The 27,879-nt window shown below is 53.3% G+C and overlaps 1 protein-coding gene across 3 annotated transcripts; it reads right to left on the bottom strand.

Annotated features, from left to right (window-relative positions):
• Positions 1-455: 455 nt before the first annotated feature.
• LOC137158844 (transmembrane protein 87A-like) lies at positions 456-27,879 on the bottom strand. 3 transcript variants are annotated; one of them, XM_067556773.1, is made up of 20 exons: positions 27,746-27,879; positions 19,712-19,778; positions 17,804-17,892; positions 16,620-16,742; positions 16,158-16,214; positions 13,963-14,163; positions 13,285-13,390; positions 12,417-12,481; positions 11,414-11,597; positions 10,177-10,276; positions 9,434-9,527; positions 8,853-8,924; positions 7,457-7,565; positions 6,901-6,959; positions 6,149-6,252; positions 4,378-4,457; positions 3,041-3,102; positions 2,150-2,202; positions 1,514-1,544; positions 456-608 (listed from the first exon to the last, which is right to left on the bottom strand). In XM_067556773.1, the coding sequence occupies exons 1-20, from the start codon at positions 27,875-27,877 to the stop codon at positions 567-569; spliced, it is 1,830 nt and encodes a 609-aa protein (XP_067412874.1). In that variant the 5' UTR covers positions 27,878-27,879; the 3' UTR covers positions 456-566. The 3 variants fall into 3 exon arrangements, with proteins under 3 accessions (XP_067412874.1, XP_067412875.1, XP_067412876.1); XM_067556774.1 differs by lacking the exon at positions 8,853-8,924 and adding an exon at positions 8,341-8,409; XM_067556775.1 differs by having other exon boundaries at positions 13,285-13,387.

The following is a 27,879-nucleotide window of genomic DNA, read 5'->3' as shown; positions in this document are numbered from 1 at the left end:
CACACAAAGTCTCTAGGGCTCCCTTCCCATAGGACAGCACCCCATCCCACTCGCCCCCTCCGCAGACACCCCCCAGCAGACACACGCTGCCTTTAGACAGCACCCCGAAAGAGGCACCCTGCAAGGACCCCATTAGTGCACACAACACACAACCTCCGCCGCACCCCACTTCGCTCCCCCCGTCCCGGCAGGTGCTGTTAGAAAACCAGCTGCAGATCTCCAGGCAATGCCGCTCCCCAGCAGGACAGAGGCTGGAGCGGTCTATAGTTCTGCAAGTTTCCTTTCATTCTTAATACAGTTCGAGAACAAAGCAGACCCTGGCCAAGGTGCAGCCTGGTTTTCTTCACCAGGCAGGGGCGCTCTCCCCACTCCTGTGGCCACAGGCAGGGAACAGCTCCCCAGGCTGTTAAAAGCCCAAGTATTAGAAACTTAAAGATAATAAAATAATCTTTAAACCATATACAAATATATATATTAAAAGAAAAACCACCAGCGACTTTCCTTTCCCAATGGGCCACAGAGGGAAACAGGGTGTAACCCGCAGAGCGACTGTCCACGTTCCTTCCTCACTTCATCTTGGACATCTCGAATTTCGTGGTCACTATCTCCTGGAGACGGACAGAGAAAAAGGCCCTCGTTAGGACCCCCGGGGAGAAACACAATCACCCTCACGCCTCGGGTGACTCCTTGCTTTTCCAAGCTAAATGCTGAACCCAATGACAATGCTGACACTCGTCCTTAGTTTTGTGCGTCGGCCACCTCTGGGGTGGGGCGTGACAGTGCTGAACGGCCTGCACCGGGATCGCCCGCAGTGCCGCCTCTGGGGCGGAGCATGACGCTACACGATGGCAGGGAGCGAAGGAAAACACAGCACCCGATGAAAACGGGGAGGGGACACGGAGGCGGAGCAGAGAGACCAATGGGGAGCTGGGTAAACTGGCCCTTGTGCAGGGGCTGATGGACTCCTGAGTGATAGTAAGTGGGCAGCGCCTCCATTTCCCAGCACCCCTGAGACGGCACCGCACACCTAACGTCACGCAGGGGGAAGGACTTGAGGGAGAGCGCCCCCTACTAGTGTGGTCAGCACAGACTGGGTGGGGAGCATACCCCCCCCACTGAGCCCCCCACCCTGCTCCCAGTAGCACAGCGCCCCCTAGTGCTGCACTGGGGTCAGCACTGACTGCCAGGACAGAGCGCCCCCTACTGAGCCACGCTCCCAGCAGCACAGCGCCCCCTAGTGCTGCACTGGGGTCAGCACTGACTGCCAGGACAGAGCGCCCCCTACTGAGCCACGCTCCCAGCAGCACAGCGCCCCCTAGTGCTGCACTGGCTGCGAGGGGAGGATACGCACTGCCTTGCTCCCTGTAGACATGGCTGCTCTTTGGAGGTCTCTCTCTCATCCAAACCCCAACCCTCCTAGACTAGCAAGATACCAGCCCAGGACGGCACCGTGATGCCACCTTCGGGTGCAGAGGAGAAACTTTGGGGCTGTAAATTGCAAAACCAGGGTTACCTCGTCGGAATCCAGCAAAGGGGGAAGCACGCTGCAAAAGGGAAGAGAGGAAGGAAAGGTTAATGCCCAGGATGATGGACAGAGGAATCAGCCACAGCCGTTTAAAAAAGCTCAGACACAGGGCCCAGGAGGGTCCCAAGGGAGGGTGTGACAAGAATCTCATCCCCTTGGGGGGGGGCAAGGGAATCTGGACATGGTCCGAGAGGAAATTCAGCCAGGACGCTGGAGCGAAATATCCCAAATCCCATGGCATGGGCATGGCATGGGAGAGGGTTTGGGGGGTAATTTCTCAACCAGGTATTCACACCTCAGCGCCCCCTAGTGCCACACTGGGGTCAGTACAGCCGCAAAGGTGAGCTAATACTCTGGGCATTTCCCTTGCCAGTCTCCCACCCAGGTGCTGGCCCAGCTCACAACCTGCTCAGCAGGAGATCCAACAGGCCAGCCGCCCAGTGTGGCTATAACAGGATGGCGAGCAAAGGCCCTGACTACGAACAGACCGTCCTCCTCGACACAGCGTCACCCCAGGCTGCCTCTTTCACGGGGCAGCTCCTGAGGGACGCGCGATAAGGTCTTAGATTGCCTCGGCCGACAGCCCAGAGGACAAGGCGAGCTCAGGGATGGCGCTCAACCTACACGTCAGCCATAGACGACGGGATGTTTTCCTCCACCCATTTCAAATCTTCATCCTGCAGAGAAGAAGGGGGGAGGGGAGGAGAACAGCCAGTCAGTGCTGGAGTCTGGAGTAGCATCCGCCAGACTGGGCGCATCAGCCCAAGGTTTGCAATATGAGAAGCAATCTCTTGTGCATTAGAATGGTGTCGCGCTAAGTCCCTGGCCATGGGGCCTTCCATTCCAAAGCAGTCGGTGGGCTATAACCGGGGAGTCATGCACCCACCTCTGGGGAGGGCGCCGTGGCTGTTTAACAGCCCACAGTGCAAGCGTTTAGGAGAGGAAGAGAAAATCTTAAGTCATTTCCAATAGCAACTGCAGCCTGGACCCTCTGCATCACACCTCCTGGCAGCAGCACGACAAATTCCGCCTCCCTCTCCACACCGGGCCTGGGAACTGACTGAGAGGAGAGAGCGTCCCCTACTCAGCCCCCAACTCTACTCCCTGCAGCGCAGCACAGCACAGCACCCCCTAGCGCCACACTGGGGTATTGGGGTTAGACTGAATCAGAGGGGAGAGTGCCCCCTACTGAGTGTCACCAAGGACAATGCTTCCAGTCTTTTGGGTCTCCCATCTGCATATTAACGGGGTCCGACCTTGCTTAGCTTCACAGATCCAAGAGGAGCCCGGCCAGAAGTGTTCAATCTTCAAAGGAGGCACTGATCCTGGTGAAGTTGTTCACCATGACTCACCCCTCTGCAGCCACAAGATCCTCAGTCTGGGCTATTGGGGACCAAAAGGGCTCTGATTCGGGGCCCGGGCGATTCAGAGCCCCACAAGCCAATGCTGGAAGTGTGCTGGGTCCCTTTGGGGATCCACTAGCCAGATCAACAGCCCCTCTTCCCCATTTCTTACCACTCTGCTGCCTTTGAGGATCCCATTGGCTTCACTTTTCGCACCCCTCATCTTCATCCCTTCTGAAAAACAGACAGCCCCCCGAAACCAGTGGGTCAATGAGGGAGCAACTAGGATCCAACACCCACCCACCCACCCCCTGATGCAATTGCCCAGCGCGCTCTCATTTCATTCACACTCAAGTGGCCCGGCAGAGTCATTTCAGAGCCACAGCTGCTGCTGTGTGTGATTCCTCTCCTCCCTGGCAGGCAGGGTACGAAGGAGCCACTAGCAACAGAGGTTTTGGTTAGAAGCCACCATTGCCCGTCGAACAGGGCTCTGATCTAACTCCACCGCTGCACCACACTCTTGTGTCTTCGACCCCAGGGATCTTGACATGCCACTTACCCTCACAACCCCTCCCAAGTAAGGTGTTACCCCTACGTCACAGCTAGGGACGTGACTTGCCCACGATCACACAGCAAATCAGTGGCAGAGCCATCTTCCCTTGTTCCAACCACCAGACCCCCTCCCCAACCAGCTCCAGGAAAACAACCCAGTAGCCCTGACTCCCAGCCTCCCTTGTTCCAACCATTAAACCCCACTCCCCAATGAGCACCAGGAGTCCTAACTCCCAGTCCTGCCACCACCCCTCTGACCATCATACACAGCACTGTATATTATACTACCTCACGTTTACATAGCTGGATTACTGTCCAACAGCCTTTTCTTTCTATACAGGGCAAAAATAACCTTGACCCCTATACATTCCCCTATGCACATATATACACAGGGTAGAAGCTATGTGGATAGCAGTGCCAGCAGTCCAACACTGTGGCTGGATCATTTCATGGTTGTGATAATTTAGAGCTCTGCTAAACCCAGGGGAAATCAAGCTCATCCTTCAGGGAGCAGGGGTCAGGAAGGTCTTCATTCACCCTCTCTTTCACACCCCACATGAAGCAGGGCTGAATTGATCAGGTGCATTACGGGGTGGATCCCATTATTGGCTACAGCTGCAGGGCATGGTGAGAACGACTGAGTTGGATGCGCACTTGGTCAGTCGCTAGAGCAAGGAGTATTTTTAGACCCCTCCCCCCCCATTTGCACTGACTTTCCCAGCCCTAGAGAATTTAAAGGGACAGGCACACCAGAGAAAGGCCACCTGCCTAGCATCACTCTACTGAACAGAGGGGGACGTGTATGCCAGACACATGCCAGGGCACTGAGACAGCAGAGAGCGAGCTGAGGAGCAAAGGAACTGACTTGAATTCAGGCCGGCTTCTTCCTAACCTGCCCTGATCAATAGACCCTGGAGTCCAGGATCTGGGGGAAGAATCCTGTTAGACCAGAATTACCAAAGGCCTCGTTCACCATATGCTCCTCTTCTTCGTCCTCTTCCTCGCTCCCTTCATCCACCAGTGGCACAAATGCGTATCTGCAGAGAGAGCGTGGTGGTTCATAAATGCACAGACCCGTGACCAGCAGGGACCACTGCGATCACCTAGTCTAGCCTCCTGAATACCTAGGCTGGGTAGAATTTGATTTTTATATTTTTGTGATTTCGACAGACAGCAATGTATTTTAAAGCATCTTCCCCCCCCCCCCCCCCCACTTTTCCTCTATTTAAATTTTCACAGTTGTGGGAAATTATGTGAGGGACGGGGACAGAATTATTTAATGACAGATGCTGAGATTCAAAAAGTTAAATTTTGATAACCATTAAAACACAAACTGCCAACATCACATGCCAGGACAGAAGTAAACAGCTTGAAAACAAACACTAACAGGTTCTCAAGGAGCATCTGTTGTACTTTGCAGATCGGCACATTTCAGTTATCCGAGAGGGAAATGTTTTTTTCACTGCTTTGTGTATTTGCGGTGTTCAGTACGTTAGCGGCGTTCGCTCCCCCTCGGGCTCAGTGGGAGGCCATACCAGTTGCAGGGATTTGGTTTTTTTCAAGGGGCATCACCCCATGGAAGAAGGTGGGGGATGCAGCCCGTGACTGGGTGTCTTTTTCAGAGACAGGGTTCTAGCTTAGCCACCAGACCTGGAGTGGATGCAGGAACGGCTGGGTGGAGCATACAGGTTAGACTGGATGATCGCAATGGTCCCTTCTGAATGTAAATCTAGGTGTGTGTGTTGGGGGGCCATATAAGGGCTCTCTTAGTGCCATGGTGGGACACAGGGGTTAGCAACAGGCTCAATAGGGAACAGATCTTCCCTCGACTCCTCCATCACAGTCACCACCTTGAAACCCCTCCCCCCAACAACTGACCCCTCCCATCACAGCTGCCACCCCTCTCACTCTTCCCTGGCGACAAGCACCCCACAAACAGCTCCCTCCCTGCTGCCACATCCCATCCTTTCTAGCTGAGGCTGGATCCGATGAGGACATCCATCCCTGAAAGAGCCGAGCACAGCTCTCAGCCCAGCCCCAGCCTAGACGCTTTCGCTGCCCTCTCCACCCAGGTGATCTCCGCTGGAGTTACAGGTGACACCTGGGGTGGGTACTTCAAAGCACCCCTGTCCCAAGTGCCTGGCAGAGTGTAGCCTGGAGGTCCAGGTGTAGGAGAGTAAAGACTTAAAGCTGGACAAATGGTCAGGCCTAAGCTACAGGGAACGGGTCAAGGCACGGGCAAACCTTGCTTCTGGTAACAGGTATAAATTCTAGTTAGAGTCGTGTTATCTCTCCTCTTTTCCTCCCTTCCTGGCCATCTGTGCAGGGGATGCGGCTAACAAAATAACTATCTCCCCTCCTGCGCAAGGCCTTTGGTGGGAAGAGGCATGATCTTCTTTCCCTCCCTTGCATATTTTAAAGAATGTTAGTTTTCAAGGTAATGCGCCTGCGCTCTGTGAGGTAATTCTGTAAACAACAGGGGCGGGTAGAATTGTATTATCCTAGAGCTGTTAATAGTCATTGTATTGGTGTTAATGTAACCAAATAAGGGTCTATGGGGAGTTGCTGGAAATGTATACATTTACACCGTTATGGATAAAAGGATTATAAAGTAACCCCCTCGTTGCTCACTCGCGGCGTCGAGGAGGAACGAGCGGGTAAATAAAGGGCAGCCGTCGACCCAAATTTGCCTCTGGGCCCCCTGTTCCTTATCTCTAACACTAGGCACCTTTGGTTGTTGGCTGAGGGCCTCCACAGGAACATGATCACCAGCAGGATGATGGAGAAGAGGAACCTCCAGAAGGCGTCGTCGATCCACAGCTCCCGCCAGTCCTGGGAAGGGGCGAGGGAGCAGCGGGAAAGGGAGTGAGCTGGGGGACAGGACAGACATGGAGCAGCCCTCTCCTCCCCAGGTTGTCCCACAGGATCTCACGGTGCCCCGACGTTCAGCCAAACAGTCCCCAATCGGAGGTGGGAGAGCTATGGCACAAGGGGGAAACTGAGGTACAGAGCGGGAGTGACTTGCCCAAGGGCAGCCAGTGAATCAGTGGCAGAACAGGGAATAGAACCCAGAAGTCTCCCCCCATCTCAAACTACTAGACCCCATTTCCTTCCCAGAGCAAAGGGCAGAACCAGGAGTCCTGAATCCCAGCCCCAATGTCGGACTCAGCGTCCCAAGAGTAGCTCCCACAATCTCCGGCTGGTAGCACCACAAAAGGTTGCAGCCAACCAGCTGACAGGGCAGGGTGGTTAGACTCGGCAGCATGGATCAGCAGCCCCCATGAGCTCCCCAGCCAGCCCAGGCCTGGCTCCAGGCACAATCTCCTCCCCAAAGGACCCAACCTCCCCAGGCAGCACTTTCACTCACCAGGCTACAATGCTGTCCTGGCTACTGGCCCGGCTGCCTGTGGCACCCACAAGCCATGCCGGAGGGTGGGGGTCCCTTGGATCAGAGCGGGCCGGCAGCGCCTAGCTACTCACCGACTGGCACTTGACGACCCGGAAGGTCTTGGTGGTCCAGATGATGAAGACGATGGATGCTGGGGAGAAGACAGGCTGTTACCAGGGCGACGGCTGTCATGCGGGTCCCCCAGACCCCAGTTCAGCTTTACCATCATTTCTGATGGCAGCTGGGGGTAGGGGCAGAGCCCACTTGGGTACATTCCCCACAGACGGGGGTGGGCCAGAGCCACCCCGGGCACATCCCCCCCCATTGCCCACCAACACTGGGGGCAGAAGCCCCTCCCCAGGGCACCCCAATTCCCCATGGGCACCAGGGGGTCAGCCAAAGACCCTAAAAGGCCACTGGGAAGTGGCATGAGCTACCTCAACCTCTTGGGCCCACTGGGTCCCAGCCCTCACGCCCGGGGAAGGCACAAGCGCCAATCATCCCCACCCGGGCACACCCTGCCTGGGGGCACAGCCAGCCAAGAGCCGGGGAAGGGATCCCGGGAACCTCAAAGCTCCGCCCGGTGGGGTCCTGGTCCCCTGGCAGATGGGACACAGCTCTCAAGGCATCCCTCTTCCCCCAACTCACCGATGACAGCGAAGATGAGGGTGTTGGTGAAGTGGCGGTACAGGGAAAGTTTCACCATGTTGCGTCGCAGCTTTAACAGTTTCATGGTCTGCACCAGGCTGATGAGGATGTGCTGCCCGTTAAGGGGAAAAAACGGGGTACCCCAGGAAGGATGGGGGGGAGGGGCTTCTAGGAAAGCACAGCTGCGCCTCCTTGAACTTGCTACAGCTCACGTGCCCCCCCCCCCCCCGCCATTGTGTCTGAACTGGGCCCCTCCCAATACAACAAACGTAACACCCGCTACCTGTGGGGACTGGCACAAAGGCTCCTGGGGGTCGGGTAGGTGGACACATCACAGTGCACAAGCAGGGTGAAAGAATTAACTGTATCAAGCACACAACACACATTCCCCCCGGTGGGTCAGGAAGTTGTTAAAAAGCAGCCTCTGCCTCCTACAGCCCATTCCACTCCAAGAGCTCTGAAGGGGGTAGGGTTATTAAACCCATTTTAGAGACAGGGAAACTGAGGCACAGGTGGGAAAGGTGTTGCCCCCAATATTACACAGCAAACCCTACGAATACAACCCAGGAGTTCTGACCACTTCCCCCCACCATGCAGCTGGGGATAGAACCCAGGAGTCCGGCCTTTCAGCCCCCTCCTGCTCCAACCGCTAGACCCCATTCCCGCCCACCCCCCCAGAGCCGGGGATAAAACCCAGGAATCCTGCCCCCAAGCCCTGCCCCCCACCGCTCTGACCACTCCTTAATCTCACGCTGGAACAAGCAGTGGGACACGGACATCGGCGGAGTTAGGGCTCCAGAAAGAGGAGGACCTTAGTAGGCCGGAGAACGCGAGGGGAGGGGAGGGGAGACGTGCTCAGACAGATCAACGGACGCACAGGATATCCACCAGCAGAGGGCAGAGTCAAGCATAGCCAAAGGGATGGCAGCCAGCAGCACCAAGTCATCCTGAGCCTGGGAGGGGAATAAGAGAAGCAGAGAGAAAGGTGATCAAGGGGGCGGGGGACAGAGAGGAGACAAGGCTAAGGAAGGGGTGCAGGGGGGGGCACAGCACAGACAGCTACAGTCCAACCCATGTTCTTAGGGCAGACGGTGGCTTATTTGCAAGGGGGTGAGCTGGGTGCGGTAAGTTTGGGATAAACCAGGGATCCCCCTGTACAGAACGGGCTGGGGGGGGGATTCTCCCAGCTCCAAGGCCAGCCAGGGAGCCCCAGGGTAATTCCCCCCAGGCCGGACCCCAGCAAGGCCAGAGGGCTAGCCCCCCTCCAGGCACCCAGCGACTGCGCCCATTAGCTCAGACTGAGGTCACCCCTGTCCCCAGGCTGCCCCCCGCCCCCAAGCGGCCTGCTGCGGGGTGGGGCCGGAGGAAGGCCCCAGGGGTGGAGGGTAAAGGATATCCACCAGACGATGCAGGAATCGACAAAGGCCAGCACCATCTCACACACCAGGGTGGCCGTGCTGCCCTGCTCCTGGCGGGGGGACGGAAGAGCCAGACGCTGAGGGACCATGGAGCAGAGCCAGCCAACCCCCTTCCCCCAGAATCCCCCAGCTAAGCCCTGCCCCCTCCCCAGACAATTCCCATTTTAGCCTTGCCCCCGCCCACCCCCCGGCTGCAATCCCACCAGCCAGCCTCTGCCCACACGCTTCCTTGCTTGACGCCCCCAGCGCGGGGGTGAACCCCGCTGGGAGCCGGACCTGCGGGGCTGCCGGGAGAGACGCCTGCCCAGCGAAGAGAGCCGGTGGGCAACTCGCTGTCCCCAGCAGGGTAGTGCCCCAAGGATGCCCCCTGCCCCTTTGCTACAGCCCCCCGGCTCCTGGCACCCCAAGAATCAGCTGCCACCATAGCCGTGTTCAGATGCACCATCCCCCACCCTGTGCGAGGCAGCCGATGGCTCCAACTAAGCACCCCCCTCGCTGTCCCTGGGCCCGGGACTCCAGGCTGCCCGTGGCTGGTGCGCCCCGCCCAGTTCTCACTTACCGATTTCACCCGCAGGACGCCCTCAATGATGGAGAAGAGCAGGTACATCAGCCCCACGCCCACCACCCGGTTCAGCAGGGCGCCCAGCCGCGGCCTGTGGAGAAGCACAGAGAGCAGGGTCAGGGCCACACACGGGGCGGGTGGGGCGGGGGAGACAGGAGAGGCCGGCCTCTTCCTTGAGATGTCCCCCCTGCAGCCTCACACAGCCCCCCAACGCCTGGAACAGTCACCCATTCCTCCCCACACGTAGTCTGACCCATCGCCAACCATCAGCCCCTTGGGGGCAAGGGGCAGGCCTTGGTCAGAGTCTGTGCCGACCGCAGCCCCTGACGGTAACGCATGGAGCCACTTCCGCTTCTCTCCGACACAGCCCTCCCATGGCATGCCCCACAAACCAATCCGTTACCCGCTACTCTTTCTGCGGGTCCGGGAGGGGAAGAGGAGTTCTTAGGCTTCATGGCATGGGCTGGTCATTGCAGGGGGACAAGAAGGGGCACAGACGCACCCCCCGGCCCCAACCAGCCAGAGATCACCCCCTTCTATCAAACACTAGCAGTCAAGTTAGATGTGATGTGCTCTCAGGTTTCAGGGCCTAAGCTGGTCATTGGTGGGGGTCAGGAAGGAATTTAAGCAGCATTACCCAGGATACATGGGGTGATCCACCACAGACCATTCCTATGTCTCTTCCACCGGTACCGCCCCTCACCCCATCTCCCTGGGCCCCCCCAGCCTCAAGTACTCACTTGACGATGCCGTACCCCAGGCTGGCAATGATGACCAGCACTCGAGCCAACATGCGCTTCACGGCGCACAGAACTTCGGCGAAGATCACGGCCCCTTGGACTGGAACGGGAGAGAAAAGAGATGAAGCATCACCACGGGGCGGGGAACGGGGAGGTCGGGGCGCAGCATCCCAGGCACAAACCATCTCCCCCACCCCTCCCTGCCAGGCATAGACCCCCACCCGTCTAGCCCCGCCTGGCACAGCCGCACCTTCCCGCCTACCAATTTAGCTACTGCAAACTGGGAAGAAAGGGGATCATCCGATACAGGATCGGAAGCCAGAGCCAGCTGCCATTTCAGACCCGTTCTCTCTTACACTGGTCCCATGCCACCCCCTGCTGGTGACTGGGGCTTGTTCCTTGCGAGGAGCTGGGGTAGGTCTGGGGCCCAGCTTGGGTCCAGCACACAGACTGTACGCACGGCTGGCACGACCCTCGCGGATTGCGCCGCGTCTCAGCTTCTGTTACAAGAAGCCAAGGAAGCTTCCAAACGGGAACCGAGCGCAACTGATCTCGTGGCATCTGGCAACAGCGTCAGAGGGAAAAACCAGCCCTGGCCCCCTCAGTGCAGGAGCAGTGCTACGGCCTGATGACGACTCTTCAGTGTCATCATTAGCTATTTATTACACTGCGGAGTGCTGGAGGGGGCCAGGAAAGGGGACCTGGGGAGGCGTGAACTGGGAGCCTCTGCAGGGAAGGAATGCAGAGGGGAGAAGAGAGGAGATATGAGGAGGGGAGATCAAGAGCAGCAGCTAAAGAGGAGCAGAGTTTCCCAGCAATTGACGCCCAGTGGGACAAGGCAGCACCAAATAAAGTGCAGTGTAACGACTATACAGCGGCAGGGTTCTCCTGGTGGTCTCCACGCAAACCGGGGGGCAGCCCAAAGGCCTGGGGTCAGCACTGACAAGGGAGGGCGTCCCCTACTGAACCCCCCACCCTGCGCCCCTGAAACCAGGCTGGTGCATGTTACGCCTGACTGTGGGGGGCGAGCGCCCCCTCCGGAGCTCCCCACCCACCCTGCAGCACAGCGCCCCCCTGGTGCCACGTTGGGGCACTGGAGCCAGGGCTGAATGTGAGGGGCGAGTGCCCCCTACTGAACCCCATGCTCCGCCCCTTACTGCGTCACCCCTCCCCCGTACCGAGGGTGCACGCTGCTGAGCCTGGACCAGGCTGATCGCCCAAGGCCAGGGGGACTCACCCGACACCCCCTGGCTCTGGATGCTCTGGAACTCGGCGTAGAAGACGGCCTTCTCCAGCATGCCCAGCAGGATGACCGCCCCGATCCAGAACTGGATGCGCAGGATGTCCCGCCAGTAGCAGGCCAGCAGCACCAGCCACAACACCCCATAGAACACGTAGACCACGCACATCACCATGTAGAACTGCGGGGTGGGAGCAGGGCGGAGCTGAGCGGCCCCGGGACGGGCCTGGTCACAGAGCTCCGGGCCTCATGGGTGAAGAATGCCCCGAGCTGAGTCCCCCCACCCTGCTCCCGGCTGCCCTATTGGGCCCCCCCCAACGCGGCCCTGCAGCCTTGAGATCAGCCTGGATGCTGAGGGGACAGCGCCCCCTAGTGCTGCACTGGAGCCCGCAATGGGAGAATGCCCCCACCTTGCAGGACAGCGCCCCCATGTGCCATAATGGGGCATAGGGGTTGGTACAGAGTCTGACAGGAGAGAGCCCCCTCCTGAGCACCCCACCCCGCTCTGCAGCACCCAGCACCATGCTGGGCTCAGAAGTGACCCAAAGAGGGCACTCCTGGCTACCCAGCACTGGGACCCTCCCCGCCGTCTCCCATCCTGGGACCAACCTGGTGAAACCCTGCTTAGCTTGCAAGACCAGCCAGGATCCCAGCAGGTGGTGCTACAGCTGCAGGGGAAGGTCCTCAGTCGGGGAGAGTCGGGTGGTTACCCACAATGCACAGCAAGGCCCACCAGGAGGCCATGAAATGGCCAGGGGCGAGACACCGCAGCAGCCCTTGGCCTGAGGCTAAGAGATGCCCCAGGAAAGCTCCTGCAGGAGGACCAGCCAGAGTGGCTGTGATCTCCCCTTAATGTTCCCATGTTGCACCCCGAACCCAAGAGGGTCCCCAGCGCTCGGGGTCTGGTAGCCCAACTGTGGAGACTCCCCGGCTGTGCTCCCCGAACCGTGTCCACCCCTGTGCCTTGGCCCCGGGCCAGGAGTCGCTCCTGCTCACTCACCACCATGAGAGGCCACTCGGAGGCCGAGACGTACTGGTAGAGAGGGTGCTTCATCCGGACGTCAACTGGGGAGGGAGACACGTGGCTGGGCACTGGGAAGCAGCTAGAGGCAAGGAGCCTGCCCGCCCCCACCCCAACACCTGTTCTCCTGCCCCATTCACCATCCCTCTGTCCCTCGTCTCCCGCTCTGGGTGCACCTCCTTCTACTCTCTCTTGACCAGCTGCCCCCCCATTTTCTGCCCCCCTCCTTCCACAGGGATCCGTCCCATTCCCCCTAACCCCTCTCCCTGCTCAGTGGGCAGCCCGCTGCTCTGCCTGGGACAGCCTCCCACTGAAACACCAAATCCCTTGGGACAGCCACCCCATTTCCTCCCCCCCATCTCTGGGACAGCTCTCCCCCACACTTCCCAAGACTGCCCCACACACCATCCACCCTCCCACACACCCTTTCCCCATGTCTCTTCCCCCTGGCCCCCACAGACCCTAGACAGTCACCCCTCCTACCCATGCCCAACTCTATTCGCCCTGGGGCAGCTCCCCCTCCCTGCTCACCTCGGACAGCCACCCTCCCCCACCATAGTCCCAAGGAAAGTCACCCCTTCCCTTTCCCTTCGTGGTCCCCCACACTGTCCCTGGGACAGTCACACCCTCCCCCCACACCCACTCTCCCTGGGGCAGCTCCCCCTCCCAGCTTTGTTCCCCAGGACAGTTCCCCCTTGGACAGTCACCCCTCCCCCCCCATCTCTCCCGCTGCCACAGCTGTCCCGTTCAAGGGCTACCAAGTCTGACTCCTGCTCCCCATGATTCGAACCCAGGCAGCGGAAGCGGAGTGGGGATGCTGCAGCAAACTGGCTTGGGCTGCACTTACTTGTGAGCTCCAAGTTCGGGACAACTTTCGGGTCCTTGTTCTGCTCCTCAATCTTCAGGATGAACATATAGGGCCCATCCTCCCAGGTCTCGGCAATGGCGTACTGCTGAGAACAGACCAGCTCGGTTACCCACAGGAGGCACTCTGCCCCACGTGGCAATCCTTCCACCCTCATCCGACCCCAACACCAGAGGGGGGAGGGGGCAGAGCAGCAGAAGCAATCAGGGGTTCTCACTCCCTAAGATGGGGCACTCGTTAACCCACCCAGCAACAGCAAGAGGGGGAAGGAGGACCTAGGGTGTGGGTTGAGCAGCACTGAGGGAGGAGCCCTAGTTGCAGCCTGGGGAGAAAACGCAAGCTGTGGATTACTCTCTAACTGTTGATTTCTATGTTTGAGACAAAACCTAGGGAGTGGGGGGCTGGGTGGGGGGAGACCGGAGATTGTACATATAACTTTGGATTGGCCGAGGACTAGCAGTGCTGATGCTACCCAGGTGGCAGCAGCATAGCATACTGAAGAAGGGCAGCATTTGCCAGGCTGCAGGGCAGGGGCACAGAAGAGCGCTGGGATCAGAGGGCTATCTGACCCTGGATGCATCCAATCCTACAAACATAAGCAGCTCCTTGAAAGCAACCCTAACCATGACAGCAAACAAGTCATCTGTCGTGATCACCAACCTTTGCTTTGTTGGCTCCATCTGGCTTTCCCGGGCCCAGTTTCTCTCTCTGGGTCTTGTTCGGCTTCCCTGCCCCTTCTGGACTCTTGCCAGGCGCACTGGCCAAATCAACAGCAGATGACTTCTGCTTCCCCGTGCCATCTTTGGCAGCATTCTCAGGTTGCGCATCCACAGTCTGGCGCCGCTGGACCCTGGTCTGCTGCTGCAGAGAGCGCAGAAATTGAGAGGCAAGAGTGTGTTTCTGGCAGGGGAGGAGGATTTTAGAAGATTCCATGGATAAAAAAAAAAATGGGGGGGGGGCGCATTGCACTCCTTTCACGGCATCTTTCTGATGGATAAAGGCTACCAAAAGTGCTTTTATTCTGCCGCAGAAATTTCTTCTATATTAGAAATCCAGGTCTTCTCTAACCCAGTTTTTCTCGTGGGAGAGACTGGACAACTGGAGATCGACAGGGGTTTGCAACACTTGACTGAGAAAGAAAATGGGTTTATTCAGATCGTTTCAAATGTTGTTGCTGGTCACACATTTAAACTCAAACACAGAGTGAACAACTGGGAAAGCAACTCTTTGTTAAAGATGCCAGGAGAGTTCTCAGTCCAAATCTCTGGGTCTTCCAAGGAGACATCCAGCATAGCTAAGGCGTAACTACTATTTTTAGGGTAAACACACACACAATTATTATTTAATTCAAAGATATGCTTCAAGCCCTTTCATCCCTCATAAAAAAAAAAAGAAAAGACACAGAGAGCACTGGTTGGAACACAGATGGTCTGTCCCGTGAAAAATAATTCATCCCAAATCGGGACGAAAAGCCAAAATTTGGCATTTTTTTTTAAAAACAAAATTCTGGAAAAAAAATATTTTGGGTCAATCAAAACATTTTGTTTCAATAAACTCAAAATGTTTAGACTAAAACCCTTTTATACATACAATAAAGTACTTTTCTAAACTAAAAAGTTTTAATCTTTTGTTTTGAAACCGAAAAATCTAGAAAATGTCAATACCCTAATTTTTTCCTCCTGATATGAATTGTTGAATCTGATACGATTCTGCAAAAAAAAAAATTCCAATTTAATCAAAATGGCATTTTCCAATAGAGAATTGTTTGGATGGAAATTTTCCAACTGGTTCTAAGTACAAACCCCTGCTGACTTTTTACTTGACTGGATGCATTTAAGAGAGTAAAATCAGAACCATACTTCTCGCCACTGTTCAGGCTTTGTTTCAAAGCAGCTTCTTGCAAATAAAATACACAGACCGAATGGCTGGTGTATATATTATACAATTATAGGTAGCGGACAAAGGGATTTTTCTCCCTACATCACGTCCTGCTTGTAACACGAGCAACAAAATATTATTCCGTTGCAAACCAGAAAGAACATCAGCTCATGCATTCAAGACAGCGAGGAAGGAAGAATCGCCCAGTTGAAATCCCAGTGGGGAAAGCATAGGGGGGCAAAAGGGAATTCCCAGTAACAGGTACCAGAGCTAGCAAACTGAGTCTTGGGGAGAATGTGACTGGATTTACAATCAGCACAAGGGGCCAAGGTCTCTTACCGGAACGATTGTCCCAGGGACACCGTGCTGTGCTGGGGCATGGGGTCAGCCCTGATTCAGAAGGGAGAGGGTCATCTACTGAGCTCCCCCAACCAAAGCACCCCCAAGCGCGAGCACTGCCTGTGAAGGGAGAGCGCCCCCACCAAGTCACGCATCCTGCTTCCTGCAGCACACCACCCCCGAGGGCTGCTCTGGGGTCACCACCCAATAAGGAATCAAACACCAGTTCCTGAAGCACCTGGGCTCCCCAGCCTGGGCTGGCTTTGTTTGGCTTGCGAGACCTGTCAGGATCCCAGCGGCGCAGCTGCAGGACAGAGCGAATTACGGACAACATGGCCACGCTCAGGGCGTTACCTACTGCTCAAACCCAAAGTCAGGAGGGCGCAGCAAGCCCCTAGATCAGAGCAAAGGTTCAAGCCAGGAGAGGGGAGTGATCAGAGCTCTTACCCCAAGGGCCAGGGAAGGAGGGGACATCCCCTACACACCCCACATCAGAGGACCAGGCAACACCACGCAGGAGGCCCAGACAGCGCCCGTGTCCCCCCAGTGGAAGCACCTCTCCCGCAGCTGGCCTCAGTGACTGGCCTGAAGCCAGGGCTGCGGGGGGAAAGGGGAGCCATACACCCGGGGTTACCCACCTGCACGTCCGGGATGTGATCCAGCCGGGTGGGATGCTCAAAAGCCTCCACATTCAGCTAAAGGAGGAGGGAGAGAAGAGTCACCAAGAGCAGCTGGTGCAAAGCAAGGTGGTGCCCCGGGGAACCCCACAGACAAGAGGGACCACTTCCCCAGCCTCCCTCCCAGTGCCAAAGAGCCCCTGGCTACCATGGCCCCCTCCTCTTTCTAGCAGCCGCATTAGAACTCCCTGGGCCACAGGCCGCCCCTGCACTGGCCCCCACCAGGACACCCCCAGAGGCTCCAAGACCCCCCCACCTGGCTCCCTAGAATCCCCTGGCCATAAGACCCCCCCCCCACTGAGCTCTGTTGAAATGTATCAGTCTGAGCTCCATTCTCTGCCTAGCCCTCCCCCAGCCCCTTCCAATGTGCTAGTCCCCCCCCCTTCCTAGGTTTCCTAGCCCCCTACCACAGAGGAAACTCACCTCGAGGGGGACTGGCACTTTACTGCAGTAGAAGGGTTTATACGAGTGCAGGATGTACTGGCCGAAGCTCTTCGGCTCCAACTCGGTCCTGTAATCTGTCAAGTATGTCTCTGCTTTCTTCTCCTGCAGGGGCGGGGAGCAGGGAGAGACTAGGACCGATCCCAGGGCTGATCCCAACAGCCCATCATCTGCTCAGTATGCTCCTGCCAACATCTGAAGTGGGGGGCAGACTCCTTCCTGATCACCCCCCACCCCAGGGATAGCCATGCCATTGTATGTCAATGAGGGGTCATATCCCCAGCAGATGGGGAGGAAAGAGACCAACACTCTCCCCCCCATTCCCCAATTCTGTCCCCCCAAGGCTTAGTCTACATGGGGACACTAGGGAACATTACTGTGAATTAACTAAACGATGTGAATTTAAACCAGGTTAGTTAAACCAGATTAACTCAATGTAAACACTCATTTGGAATTAAAAGCGGCCTTAATTCGGTTGAGCTGAATTTGCTTTGGAAGTCAATTCAGCACAACTGAATTAAGGCCACTTATTCCAAATGAGTGTCCACACAGGGCCTTAATCTGGTTTAACTTTCCCAGATGGGCAATCGTGAATTTCCCCCGTGGAGACAAGTCCTAAAATGCTTCAGAGCTGACGCCAGTACCACATCCCTACCCTCCTCTCGGACGCTAAAGGATTTTAACAACATTTTGTACCAGGGCATCATCCATCCAACGGCTCCAAAGCGATTTACTTAGTGATGCCTCACAACACCAGCTCCCACTGTCCCCTAGCAAGGTGAGCATCATCCTCATTTCACAGAGGGAGAAACTGAGGCACAGAGAGGGAAAAGAACTTGCCCAGGTTTATAGGGAGTCAGTGGTACAGCTGGGAATAGAAGCCAGGAATCCTGACCCACAGTCCTACGCACTCACCCCTAAGACTCCCGGTCCCCTCCTAGAGCTGGGAATAGAAGCCCAGCATTCTGACTCTCAGCCCCCCTGCTCTAACCACTAGACCACGCTCCCTCTGGGGCTCTCTATGTCAGAGCTCTCCCTACAACCAACCTGCTCAGAATCCCTCCCCCATCCAGTTGTCCCCACTTATCACCTTTCCCAGGCCTCTCCTGCTCCCAGCCCCTCCCCACAACCAGGGCCCAGACCACAAGGGACAGGGAGGAGCTTACGTCTATGTAGACTTCGTTATGACACCGGGAGCTCCGCAGGTACCAGGTCACATTCAGGGTCACCCCTGGGAAGCATATGTTGGGCAGCACTGCAAAGCAGAGGCACCGTCAGCGCCCAGCCAATGGGCACCCGAGATTCTGGCAAGCGAATCACAACCGACAAGGGGCACGCAGGCTGCTTGCATCCTCAGCAGGAAAAGCTGGGACACCAGCAACATTGGCAGGAGAAGGATGGAGACAAAACTTCCCCCACTGCCAGAGCATGTGATGGTCTGACTGGGGCAGGGAGCGGGGGACTGGACAGGATTGGATGGATGCTAAACTTGGAAGGGTTTTTAGGATCCCACAGCAGTGGGGTCTAGGCACTGGGGAACACTGAACATCCAGACAAGCACCATGGGGGAGGATAATAAATAATACCCAGCTCTCCCCATCAGTAGATCTCAAATTATTTCGCAAAGGGCGGTGGGGTGGGGGGAGGGGAACTGAGGCACAGAAGGGACAGGACTTGATCTGGTCACCCAGTGCCAGTGGCTGAGCCAGGCCAGACCTCCCAAGTCTAAGTCCAGAGCTCTACGCACTCAGCCACACGGTGTCTTTGGGACTGCCCACATACACAACCGCAGGTCCAGGGACTGCAGGCGCAGGCCCTTTGCTCAGTTTCAATGGCCAAGCCAGATTGGTCAGTTTTCCTTTGGGTTTCTCCCGCTTCCTCTCCAACGAACACGTACGAAGCAAAACAAAGCTGCATTTGGTTTATCGAGAACATAAACCCCCATGTCGCTGTTACAGCCCCGATTCAGTGAAGTACTTGAGCACATGCTTAACGTGAAGGTCTGTAGCATAAGGGTTGCCAACTCTGCTATCTGGTGCTTAAAGCCTCAGCTACTGGATTCACGTGACTAAGTAAGACTCAAGACAAGTTGGAAAACGTGACCCGCCACCCCACCAAGGGTCTAACACTAGAAAATAAAAATGTGAGGTGTGATTTTGTTAATTATTTTTTTGAAATCTCATGACTTGCCAGTCAATCTCGTGATGTTGGGAGGACCCGATATGCAAATTTTGCACCCCTTTGTCTCACCAGCTTCAATCGGACGGTTTCCATGCTCAAAGCTAAGCAGTTACATAGGCATCTTGCTAACTCAGGGCCTATGTTTCATATTCTTTTGCAATCGAGATTGGTTTTTTGTTGTGTTTTTAAGTAAAAAAAAAAAAGATGCGTTTTGTGATGCTTTGGAATACTTTCACTAGATCCTTTGAACAGGATTATATATATAGTTTGAGCACATCACTAAGAAACATGTAACTGCCAGTGCTGATCTTCACTTAACATTAGGTTTGTTTTAAATGTAATATATTTCTTTCGCTTACATAGTAACTGCTTAAATAACATATTAAAAAACCAGTCTTTTGATATGATCTGAAGGGTGTTTTTAAATACTGTGGTATTTTTAGCTGCCCCAACTCAATGAGTTACATAAAGCACAGTTCCTTCCACTTATTGGACATCTCTAGTTCTCTAGATTCAGTATTTCCCTTTCAGGAAAGCTGTGATCTAAGCTTTCAAACCTGGGTGCCTAAAACTATTTAGGCTCCTAATTAAGGGCTGAATGTGAAAAGACTTAGGTACACACTTATCACAGTTGGTTGGAAGATCTTCTTCGAAATAGTTTCCCATTGAAAAATACCAATGGTTTTCAAGAAACTATATCAATTTAGATGAAGGTTTGTGCAAAACATTGGAAAAATGTTTAGAAAATGGCCAAAACATCTTACAAACACTGTTTGGAATTTGAAAATCCAGTCCCAATATGGCTTTAGGAGCCCAGCTTTAGCCATCCAGGTCTCCACATTTTGGCCCGAATGTATCATACTGTTTAGAGATGCCCCATTAAAGTGACTCACCCTGGAGAGTGATCAAGGATCCATTGAACATAGTCTTGGAGAACACAAACAGCTTCTTGGTGCGGTTCTGAAAAGGCAGGAGGGGGAAAGATTGTTTCAGTCACAAAGTAAGAACATAAGAACGGCCAGACTGGCTCAGACCAATGGTCCATCTAGCCCAGTATCCTGTCTTCAAACAGTGGCCAATACCAGCTGCATCAGAGGGAATGAACAGAACAGGCAATCATTGCATGATCCAGCCCCTGTCGTCCATTCCCAGCTTCTGGCAAACAGAGGCCCTACTAGGGACACTTCAGAGCATGGTTTTGCATCCCTGCTCATCCGGCTAATAGCCATTGATGGACCTATCATCCATGAATTTATCTAGTTCTTTTTTGAATCCTGTTACAGTCTTGGCCTTCACAACATCCTCCGGCAAGGAGTTCCACAGGTTGACTGTGTGTTGTGTGAAGAAAGAAATTTAAGAAAACAGATGGGGAAGGTTTTTTTTTTTCCTCCCCTAAATAAACTGATGCAAGTGATTCTGGAAATGTCCATTAGTGATTCATTGTAAATGAGCCACTCTGGGCAAACTGCTTTGGAAATAGCCTGGAGTGCAAAGCTTTGCACAGCTGCTTCTGGGGAAGGGCAGAAGGGTTAAGAAGCAGCAGTTGTATTCCCCTGGCTTGTCATCAGAAAAGCCAACAAGAAAGGGAAGTGGTTAGAGCACTGGCCAGGTACTCAAGAGACCTCGATCCCATTCCCAGCACTTCTGCATCTGTTTCCCTTCCCATCCTCTGTCTTGTCTATTTAGATTAAACTCTCTTACTAGCGGTTTGTACAGCACGTAGCACTACAGGGGTCTTGGCTGGAGCCTCTAATAAAAGGCAAGAGTAATAGCAGCCCCTGAGCAGAGGGGAGACAGGAGGATTCAAGGACTGAGGTCATGAGTTCAAATCCAGCCTGCTGCTAGTGAGTAAAAATAAATGGGATTAGACTGTTTGAGGTTGTACACAGAACCTCTGACATGGGGAAGGAGAACGCAGGACACTGTCATGGGGGCGACAGGAGACGGGTGGGCATGGGGGAGTCCGTAAAATAGAGAGATGGTGGGAGGATGGCACCTAGGGATGCCCCAGGGGTGATGAAGGGAAACAAGGAACCCTTGGTGCATGCAATGAGCTCAGCCAACAGAAGCAATAAAACCTGCCACGCTCTAGGTACTATTGGTGGGAGAACAAATGACCACACAGGCCAAATTCCTGGCTCACTCCCCACAGAGGGCCTCTCCAGGGCAGGGCTGGCAGAAGTTTCCCTTGTAGGGAAGTTGATCAGGGCTGTCAAACCAGCACCAGGCTCACAGTTTTTAACAGCGGGAATGTGGTTATGACAAGCATGAGCATGCTCAGCTACGGTCATCAGAAGACCTCAAAGTACTTTATGAATGAAAATTGAGCCTCAACCCACCTCCGCGGCAGATGTGCTCAAATCCACAGACAGGCAAACAAGACTATGTGTTACACCAAGACACAGGGGAAGAATCACAATGAGAACCCAGGAGTCCTGACTCCCAATGCCTCTGCTTGAGCAACTACGAGCTCTCTCGGACACAGAACTAGGAAGGGGACCCAGGAGTCCTGTCGCTGAGTGCTCAACACCCACCCTGCTTTGTGAATAGACCTCAGGTGGACCCAACTCCCAGCCTCCCTGCTCTAATAGCTAGTTCCCAGTCCCACCCCCACTATAGGACTAGAACCGAGATGCTCCAGCTCTCAGCCCCGCTATTCTAAATAGGGTCTATTCCCCCGTAGGACTAGATCCCCAGGAGTCCTGATGGCCAACCCCCAAAGCACCCGCCCATCCAGGGCTGGGAACAGGACATGGGCACCCTGCTCTAACCACTGCACACACATTGCCTCATCTAAGTCTTTATTTCTGAAGTTCCCATCATAACAGGAGAAGCGCAGATGACGCTGTTGTGTGTAGAGAGACGTCCCCATTGATCGTATCATTATACTGAATCCCGAAACCCCACTGTCCCTGGTACCTAGAAACAGTACCAGACTTTTAGGGTTTTTGGCTGTGCACTGATCCACTCAGGAGATCTTATTAATTAACTTACTGATCGTAGGGCAACAAGCAAGTATTGATCTCATGCCCAGATGAACATTAAGTTCTCAAGGTAAATATTGACTGAGGTAGATTTTATTCAGTTCTTCGATTATTCAGAACAATATTGATGTTCACCCGTCAACACAAATCCACGGCCCTCTTTGTAAGGGACATTCAGCAGCTCTACAGAGGAAATAGCTGGCGAATTTGCCATTTCAGTCAGGTCACTCCAGAGAGATAGATGTGAGGAATATTTTGAATGAAGGATATTAACTCAGTTATTTCCTACCCTTTTCCATCCAAGGAATTCAAAGCCACTTACAGGTGTCAGTGATTTAAGCATCACAACCAACATTGGAAGGAAAATCTTTTTTCATCCCTTTCCCCATTTTACAGATGGGGAAATTAAGGTGGAGAGCAACTTGTCAATAGCAGGGTCAGGAATACAACCCAGATTTCCCAGCTCTCAGGGTCTTAAAGGAGACAAAAGGGAAAAAAAACTGGGATTCTTTATGTTATACAAAGAAGGAAAGATTGTTTCCTGTGTGTATTTTATAGCAGGAACCCAGATGGATTGGGGTATTAGACTGAGTCCAGGAGGTCTGTGTTCAATTCCCAATTCTGCCGTATGTTTACTTACAGAAGTCATTCTCTGGGCCTCAGATCTCAAATGGCAATTTAGGGACCAAAATCCACCCTCTCCCCCTCTCTTGTCTATTTAGATTGAATGTTCTTCAGGCCAGGGACTCTTGCTCAATAATAACTCTCACCTGACGTGGGAGACTTCACGGCAACCTAGGACAACCAGTGGAATTGTGACGTCTCAAGACACTAAGCTGCAGCATACCAGGGAGGGATTTGCAAAGCAGACTGCTTACACACTCACAAACTCTCAGTACACACGCTCCAATCCAAGGACCAAGGCCACACTAAGGAAATTTCCCACCATTGCCAACATCAGAAGCCTTAGCACAGCATCAACATTACTGACTCCTCACTAAGGCGGGGGGGGAGGGGGGGGAGAATACATTGTGGGTGAACACCTCCTCTATAGGACACCTTCCCTCCCCTATAGAATATGGATTTTATATAAATAGTATAAATAGATTCCTCCATAGTGTCTCTGTGGATAGAAATTCTATGCTTGAATAATAAGAGTACAGCAGTAGGAATATCCTACCGACCACCTGACCAGGATGGTGACAGTGACTGTGAAATGCTCCAGGAAATAAGAGAGACTGCAAAAACTGAAAACCTAGTAACAGGGGATTTCAATTATCCCCATACTGAATAGGTACATCACTATAGGGCAGGACGCAAAGATAAAATTTCTAGACACCATTAACGACTGCTTCTTGGAGCAGCCAGTCCTAGAACTCACAAGGGAAGAGGCCATTCTTGATTCAGTCCTAAGTGGACCACAGGATCTGGTCCAAGAGCTGCATAGTAATAGTGACCACTAATAGTGTCTATAATGTAGTTAAATTTAACATCCTTGGGGTGGGGGAGACCAAAGAAACCCAGTTAAAGTATCATTTAACTTCAGAAAGGGGATATACACAAAAATGAGAAAAGTTAGTTACACAGAAATTAAAAGGAACAGTCACAAGAGTGAAACACCTGCAAACTGCACGGAAACTATTTAAAAACACCCCTAAAGAGGCTCAAACTATATTTACACCCCAAATTAAAAAAAAAAGCCAGGAAGAGGAACATTATTTCTGGCAAGGAAGGTATAATTAGGCAGGCCAAAAATGAATTTGAAGAGCAACTTGCAAAAGATAAAAAAAAAATCTTGCTGTAAGTTTTTGTAAGTATATCAGAAGCAGGAAGCCTGTCACACAACAGTGTGGCCACTGGACGGTTGAGATGCTAAAGGAGCACTCAAGGAAGACAAAGCTGTTACAGAAAACCTAAATGAATTCTGTGCATTGGTCTTCACTGCAGAGAATGTGAGGGAGATTCCCACACCTGAACCATTCTTTCTAGGTGACAAATCTGAGGAACTTTCCCAGATTGAGGCATCAGCAGGGGTGGTTTTGGAACAAAATGATAAATTAAATAGGAATAAGTCACCAGGACCAGATGGTATCCACCCAAGAGTTTTGAAGGAACTCAACTATGAAACTGCAAAAATACTAACTGTGGAACATAACCTATTACTTAAATCAGCCTCTGCATGAGGTGACTAGAGAGGAATTAATGTCACGTTGATTTTCAAAAAAGGCTCCCGAGGTGATTCTGGCAATTATAGGTCGTTGAGCCTAACTTCAGTACCAGGCAAATTGGTTGAAACTAGAATAAAGAACAGAATTATCAGATATACAGATGAACATGCAACATTAGGGAAGAGCTTTTGTAAAGGGAAATCATGCCTCACCAATCTATTAGAATTCTTTGCGTGGGTCAACAAGCACATGAACAAGGGTGATACAGTGGATATATTGTATTTGGATTTTCAGAAAGCCTTTGACAATGTCTCTCACCAAAGGCTCTTAGGCAGAGTAGGCAGTCACGGGATAAGAGGGAAGGTCCTCCCCTGTATCAGTAACTGGTTAAAATATAGGAAACAAAGAGCAGGAATAAACTGTCAGTTTTCAGAATGGAGAGAGAGGTAGAGTGGTATCCCCCAGGGGTCTGTACTGGGACCAGTGCTGTTCAACATATTCATAAATGATTTGGGAAAAGGGGTAAACAGTGAGGGGAAAAATTTGCAGATGATACAAAACTACTCAAGATAGTTAAGTCAACACTGACTGCAAAGAGTTACAAAAAGGATCTCAGAAAACTGGGTAACTGGGCAACAAAATGGCAGATGAAATTCAATGTTGTTAATGCAAAATAATGCACATTGGAAAACATCATCCCAACGATACATATAAAATGATGGGTCTAAAAGAAAGAGACCTCACTCAAGAAAGAGACCTTGGAGTCATTGTGGCTAGTTCTCTGAAAAAATCTGTGCAATGTGCAATAGCAGTCAAAAAAGCTAACAATGTTAGGAACCATCAGGAAAGGGAAAGTTAATAAGATGGAAAATATCATAATGCCTCTTTACAAATCCATGGCATGCCCACACTTTGAAAGCTGCATGCTGCTCTGGTCATCCCATCTCAAAAAAGATATTAAAATTGGAAAAGGTGCAAAAAAGGGCAACAAAAATAATTAGGGGTATGGAACAGCTTCCATACGAGGAAAGATTAAAAAAATTGGGACTGTTCAGCTTTGAAAAGAGATGACTAAGATAGAGGTCGATAAATCATGACTGGTGTGGAGAAAGTGAATAAGGAAGAGTTATTCGCCCCTTCTATTACCTGCAGGTCTGTGTTCTTGGGGAACCAGAGCGCAGTACCCAGCCTGTCTGACTCAAGAAGGACTCCCCGCCCCCCAGTCTCTGCTTGAACCTGAACTGATCAGAAGAAAGGCTTACAAAAAACAATGAAAAGGCAGTGGGAGACACACCTAAACCCCTCTGGACAAGGGTGACAGGATTAAGGCAACTCCCCTAGCCTCATTTGCATCAAAGATGGGACAAGGCGGCATCTCCTTTAGGACACACAATGGAGAACAGAGATTCCAAGGCAGGGACCGCACTGAATTCTGGGACCAGAGAAGCAGGGGAGCATGATGGGGGATCTCTGCTACTGATGTTAATGGATCCACATCTGCACACTCCCAGCTCAGCAGTTATCAGACCAATTCTACTAATGAATCCTTTACTTACCTACAAATACCTCCAAATGCAGTGTGCGCTCCCTCGAAAGAACACTGGCCATAGCCAGGAATGATCAGTTCCTATTGTTATTATCCACCCTAAACAAAACAATACTGGTATACTCCCTTGAGTCATTGTTTACCCATAAAACCTAGTGTTCTCCCTTGAACCATTGTTTCTTCCCTACAAAAACCCCTACCCAAGTTCAAATTCTGTTCTGATGCCTGGATCCAAATGCTGCATCAGCTCCACTGGGACTTCACCGTTTCCTGACTGATCGTGTTGGGGGCTCTGCCTGTCTCAAGCACTCTGGACCCTAAGCTGAACAGCCTGTCTCCCGGGAACCTTCGACCGGTTCAAGCTGCGTTGAGTGGTGAGACCCCACTCCTCCCCCCTTCCCCCCACTCCCCCGCTCCAGGTATAGCTTTCTAAACCTGCCTTTTGTAATCAAATTTGAACTAGATTTCCCCAGTTGAAACCGTGCAATATTGTAACTGGTTTGTTTGTCTCTCCTTGTATGGCTATTAGTACTAGTATCATAAGTTTTATATACCTGGCAATAAAATAAGTTTTATAATCAAGCTGGTTACCAGACTCTATTTACTCTTGCGTGTTCTCGGCTTCCCTATTTTGTTCTGCAGCAACGCTCCTCTTACCTAAGCCAGATCCCTGTGGGGTTTGCCCATCAAGGAGGTTTCTACCAAGAACAATTGTAACGTGAAAGTGGGAATAGGAATGTGCTGAACCTGTGGCATGTGAGGGTGGCAGATTGAAAGTGCTGCTCGACACAGCCTGCTGAGTCCGGGGCATATGAGGGTGTCAGCCTGGACATGCTGTTTGACCCAGCCTGCTCAGACGTACTCTATTCCAGTGCAGTGCCTGTGGCACATGCGGGTGACAGCTTGAAAGTGTTGTTCGATCTAGCCTGCTGAGTCCAGGGACATATAAGGGGTCATCTTGGGAGTGCTGATCGACCCAGTCCACTCAGATATGCTCTGTTAGTCTGTGTGTGTGCATCTGATTCTGAGGCTGGAGGAATCCAGCCCTGGGAAACATAGGTCCTAGGTCCTGCAGGGTAGCTCCATTGGCAGAGGTCTTGCAGAAGGGAGAAGCAGAGCTCCATGTGGACTCACAAGTGACACACGAAGAACATTGATAGAATTACAGAAAATCCTCCCCTCCCCCAGGAACGTATCCCTACTAAAAGGGCGCCCCCCAAGGTGACACACAAATCTGGTAACACTTCACACAACACAAGGATCAGGGGTCACACAACGAAATGAATAGGCAGCAGGTTGGAAACAAACAAAAGGAAGTATTTCTTCACACAACACACAGTCAACCTGTGGAACTCATTGCCAGGGAAGCTGTGAAGGTCAAAAGTATAACTGAGTTCAAAAAGGAATTAGATAAGGAGGATGGGTTCATCATTGATCATTAGCCAAGATGGCCAGGAACGCAGTTGCGTGTCCCTAGCCTCTCTGACTGCCAGAAGCTGGGACTGGAGGACGGGATGGATCATGCAATACTTGCCCTGTCCTCTCATTCCCTTTGAAGCACCTGTCTTTGGACACTAGGCTAGACGGACCATTGGTCTGACCCAGTCTGGCTGGTCTTACTTTCTCATAGGTGACCTCCTTCTCTTCCAACAGTGAACAAGCAGGGACGGGCCCCCTCCATTTATAGGGTGGCCCCATTGTTCCCCTGTATGGGGGGCACACAAGAAGGGTAACTTCTCCCTCTAAGGAAAGAGCCTCCTATAGGGAGCAGACAGGGAGTTGCCTCCTCCCTTTCCATAAGGGCCTAGAATGGGCTGCCCCTCTCTCATGGTCCCCCATCCACGGAGACAACTGGGTTTCCCCCTCTATAGGGACCCAGATTGGAAACCCCTTCCTTGCCCCATTCTTTGGCGGAATAAGGCGGCATCCCCTCTATAGGACCTGAAGGGGTACCGCTCCCACACGGGATCCCCACTATAGGGGCCCGGAGCAGGGTGCCCCTCCCCATTCCACAGGGGCCCGGAGCCGGGTGCCCCGTCCCACGTACTCCCCTAGATATAGGGATCAAAGTCCCCACCCCGTCCATAGGGGCCTAGAGGAATCGGACCACCCCGGCCGCCTGAGGGGGAGCGGCGGCGGCGATCCCCCCCGAGACGTAGCCGCCAGTCACGCGGGGGGAGGAGTCTCTGTCGCGACAGGCCCCGCCCCTGTCGCGAACCCCCGACTCACGTTGTCGGCGCTAATGCTCCAGCGCCCCGGCTCGGACCCCGCCCCGCCGGCCGCCCCGGACCCGAGCGCCAGGAGCAGCAGGAGGGAGAGAAGCCGCGTCCCCCCGCCGGCCCACCGCGCGGCCGCCGCCATCC

The sequence above is a fragment of the Emydura macquarii genome, unplaced genomic scaffold (genome assembly GCF_026122565.2).
Source record: "Emydura macquarii macquarii isolate MOO-44397 ecotype Brisbane River unplaced genomic scaffold, CSIRO-AGI_Emac_v2 contig_1790, whole genome shotgun sequence".
In the NCBI taxonomy this organism is placed as follows: domain Eukaryota; kingdom Metazoa; phylum Chordata; order Testudines; family Chelidae; genus Emydura; species Emydura macquarii.
Note: the sequence above shows the minus strand (reverse complement) of the source record. Positions and strands in the feature narration are given on the sequence as shown.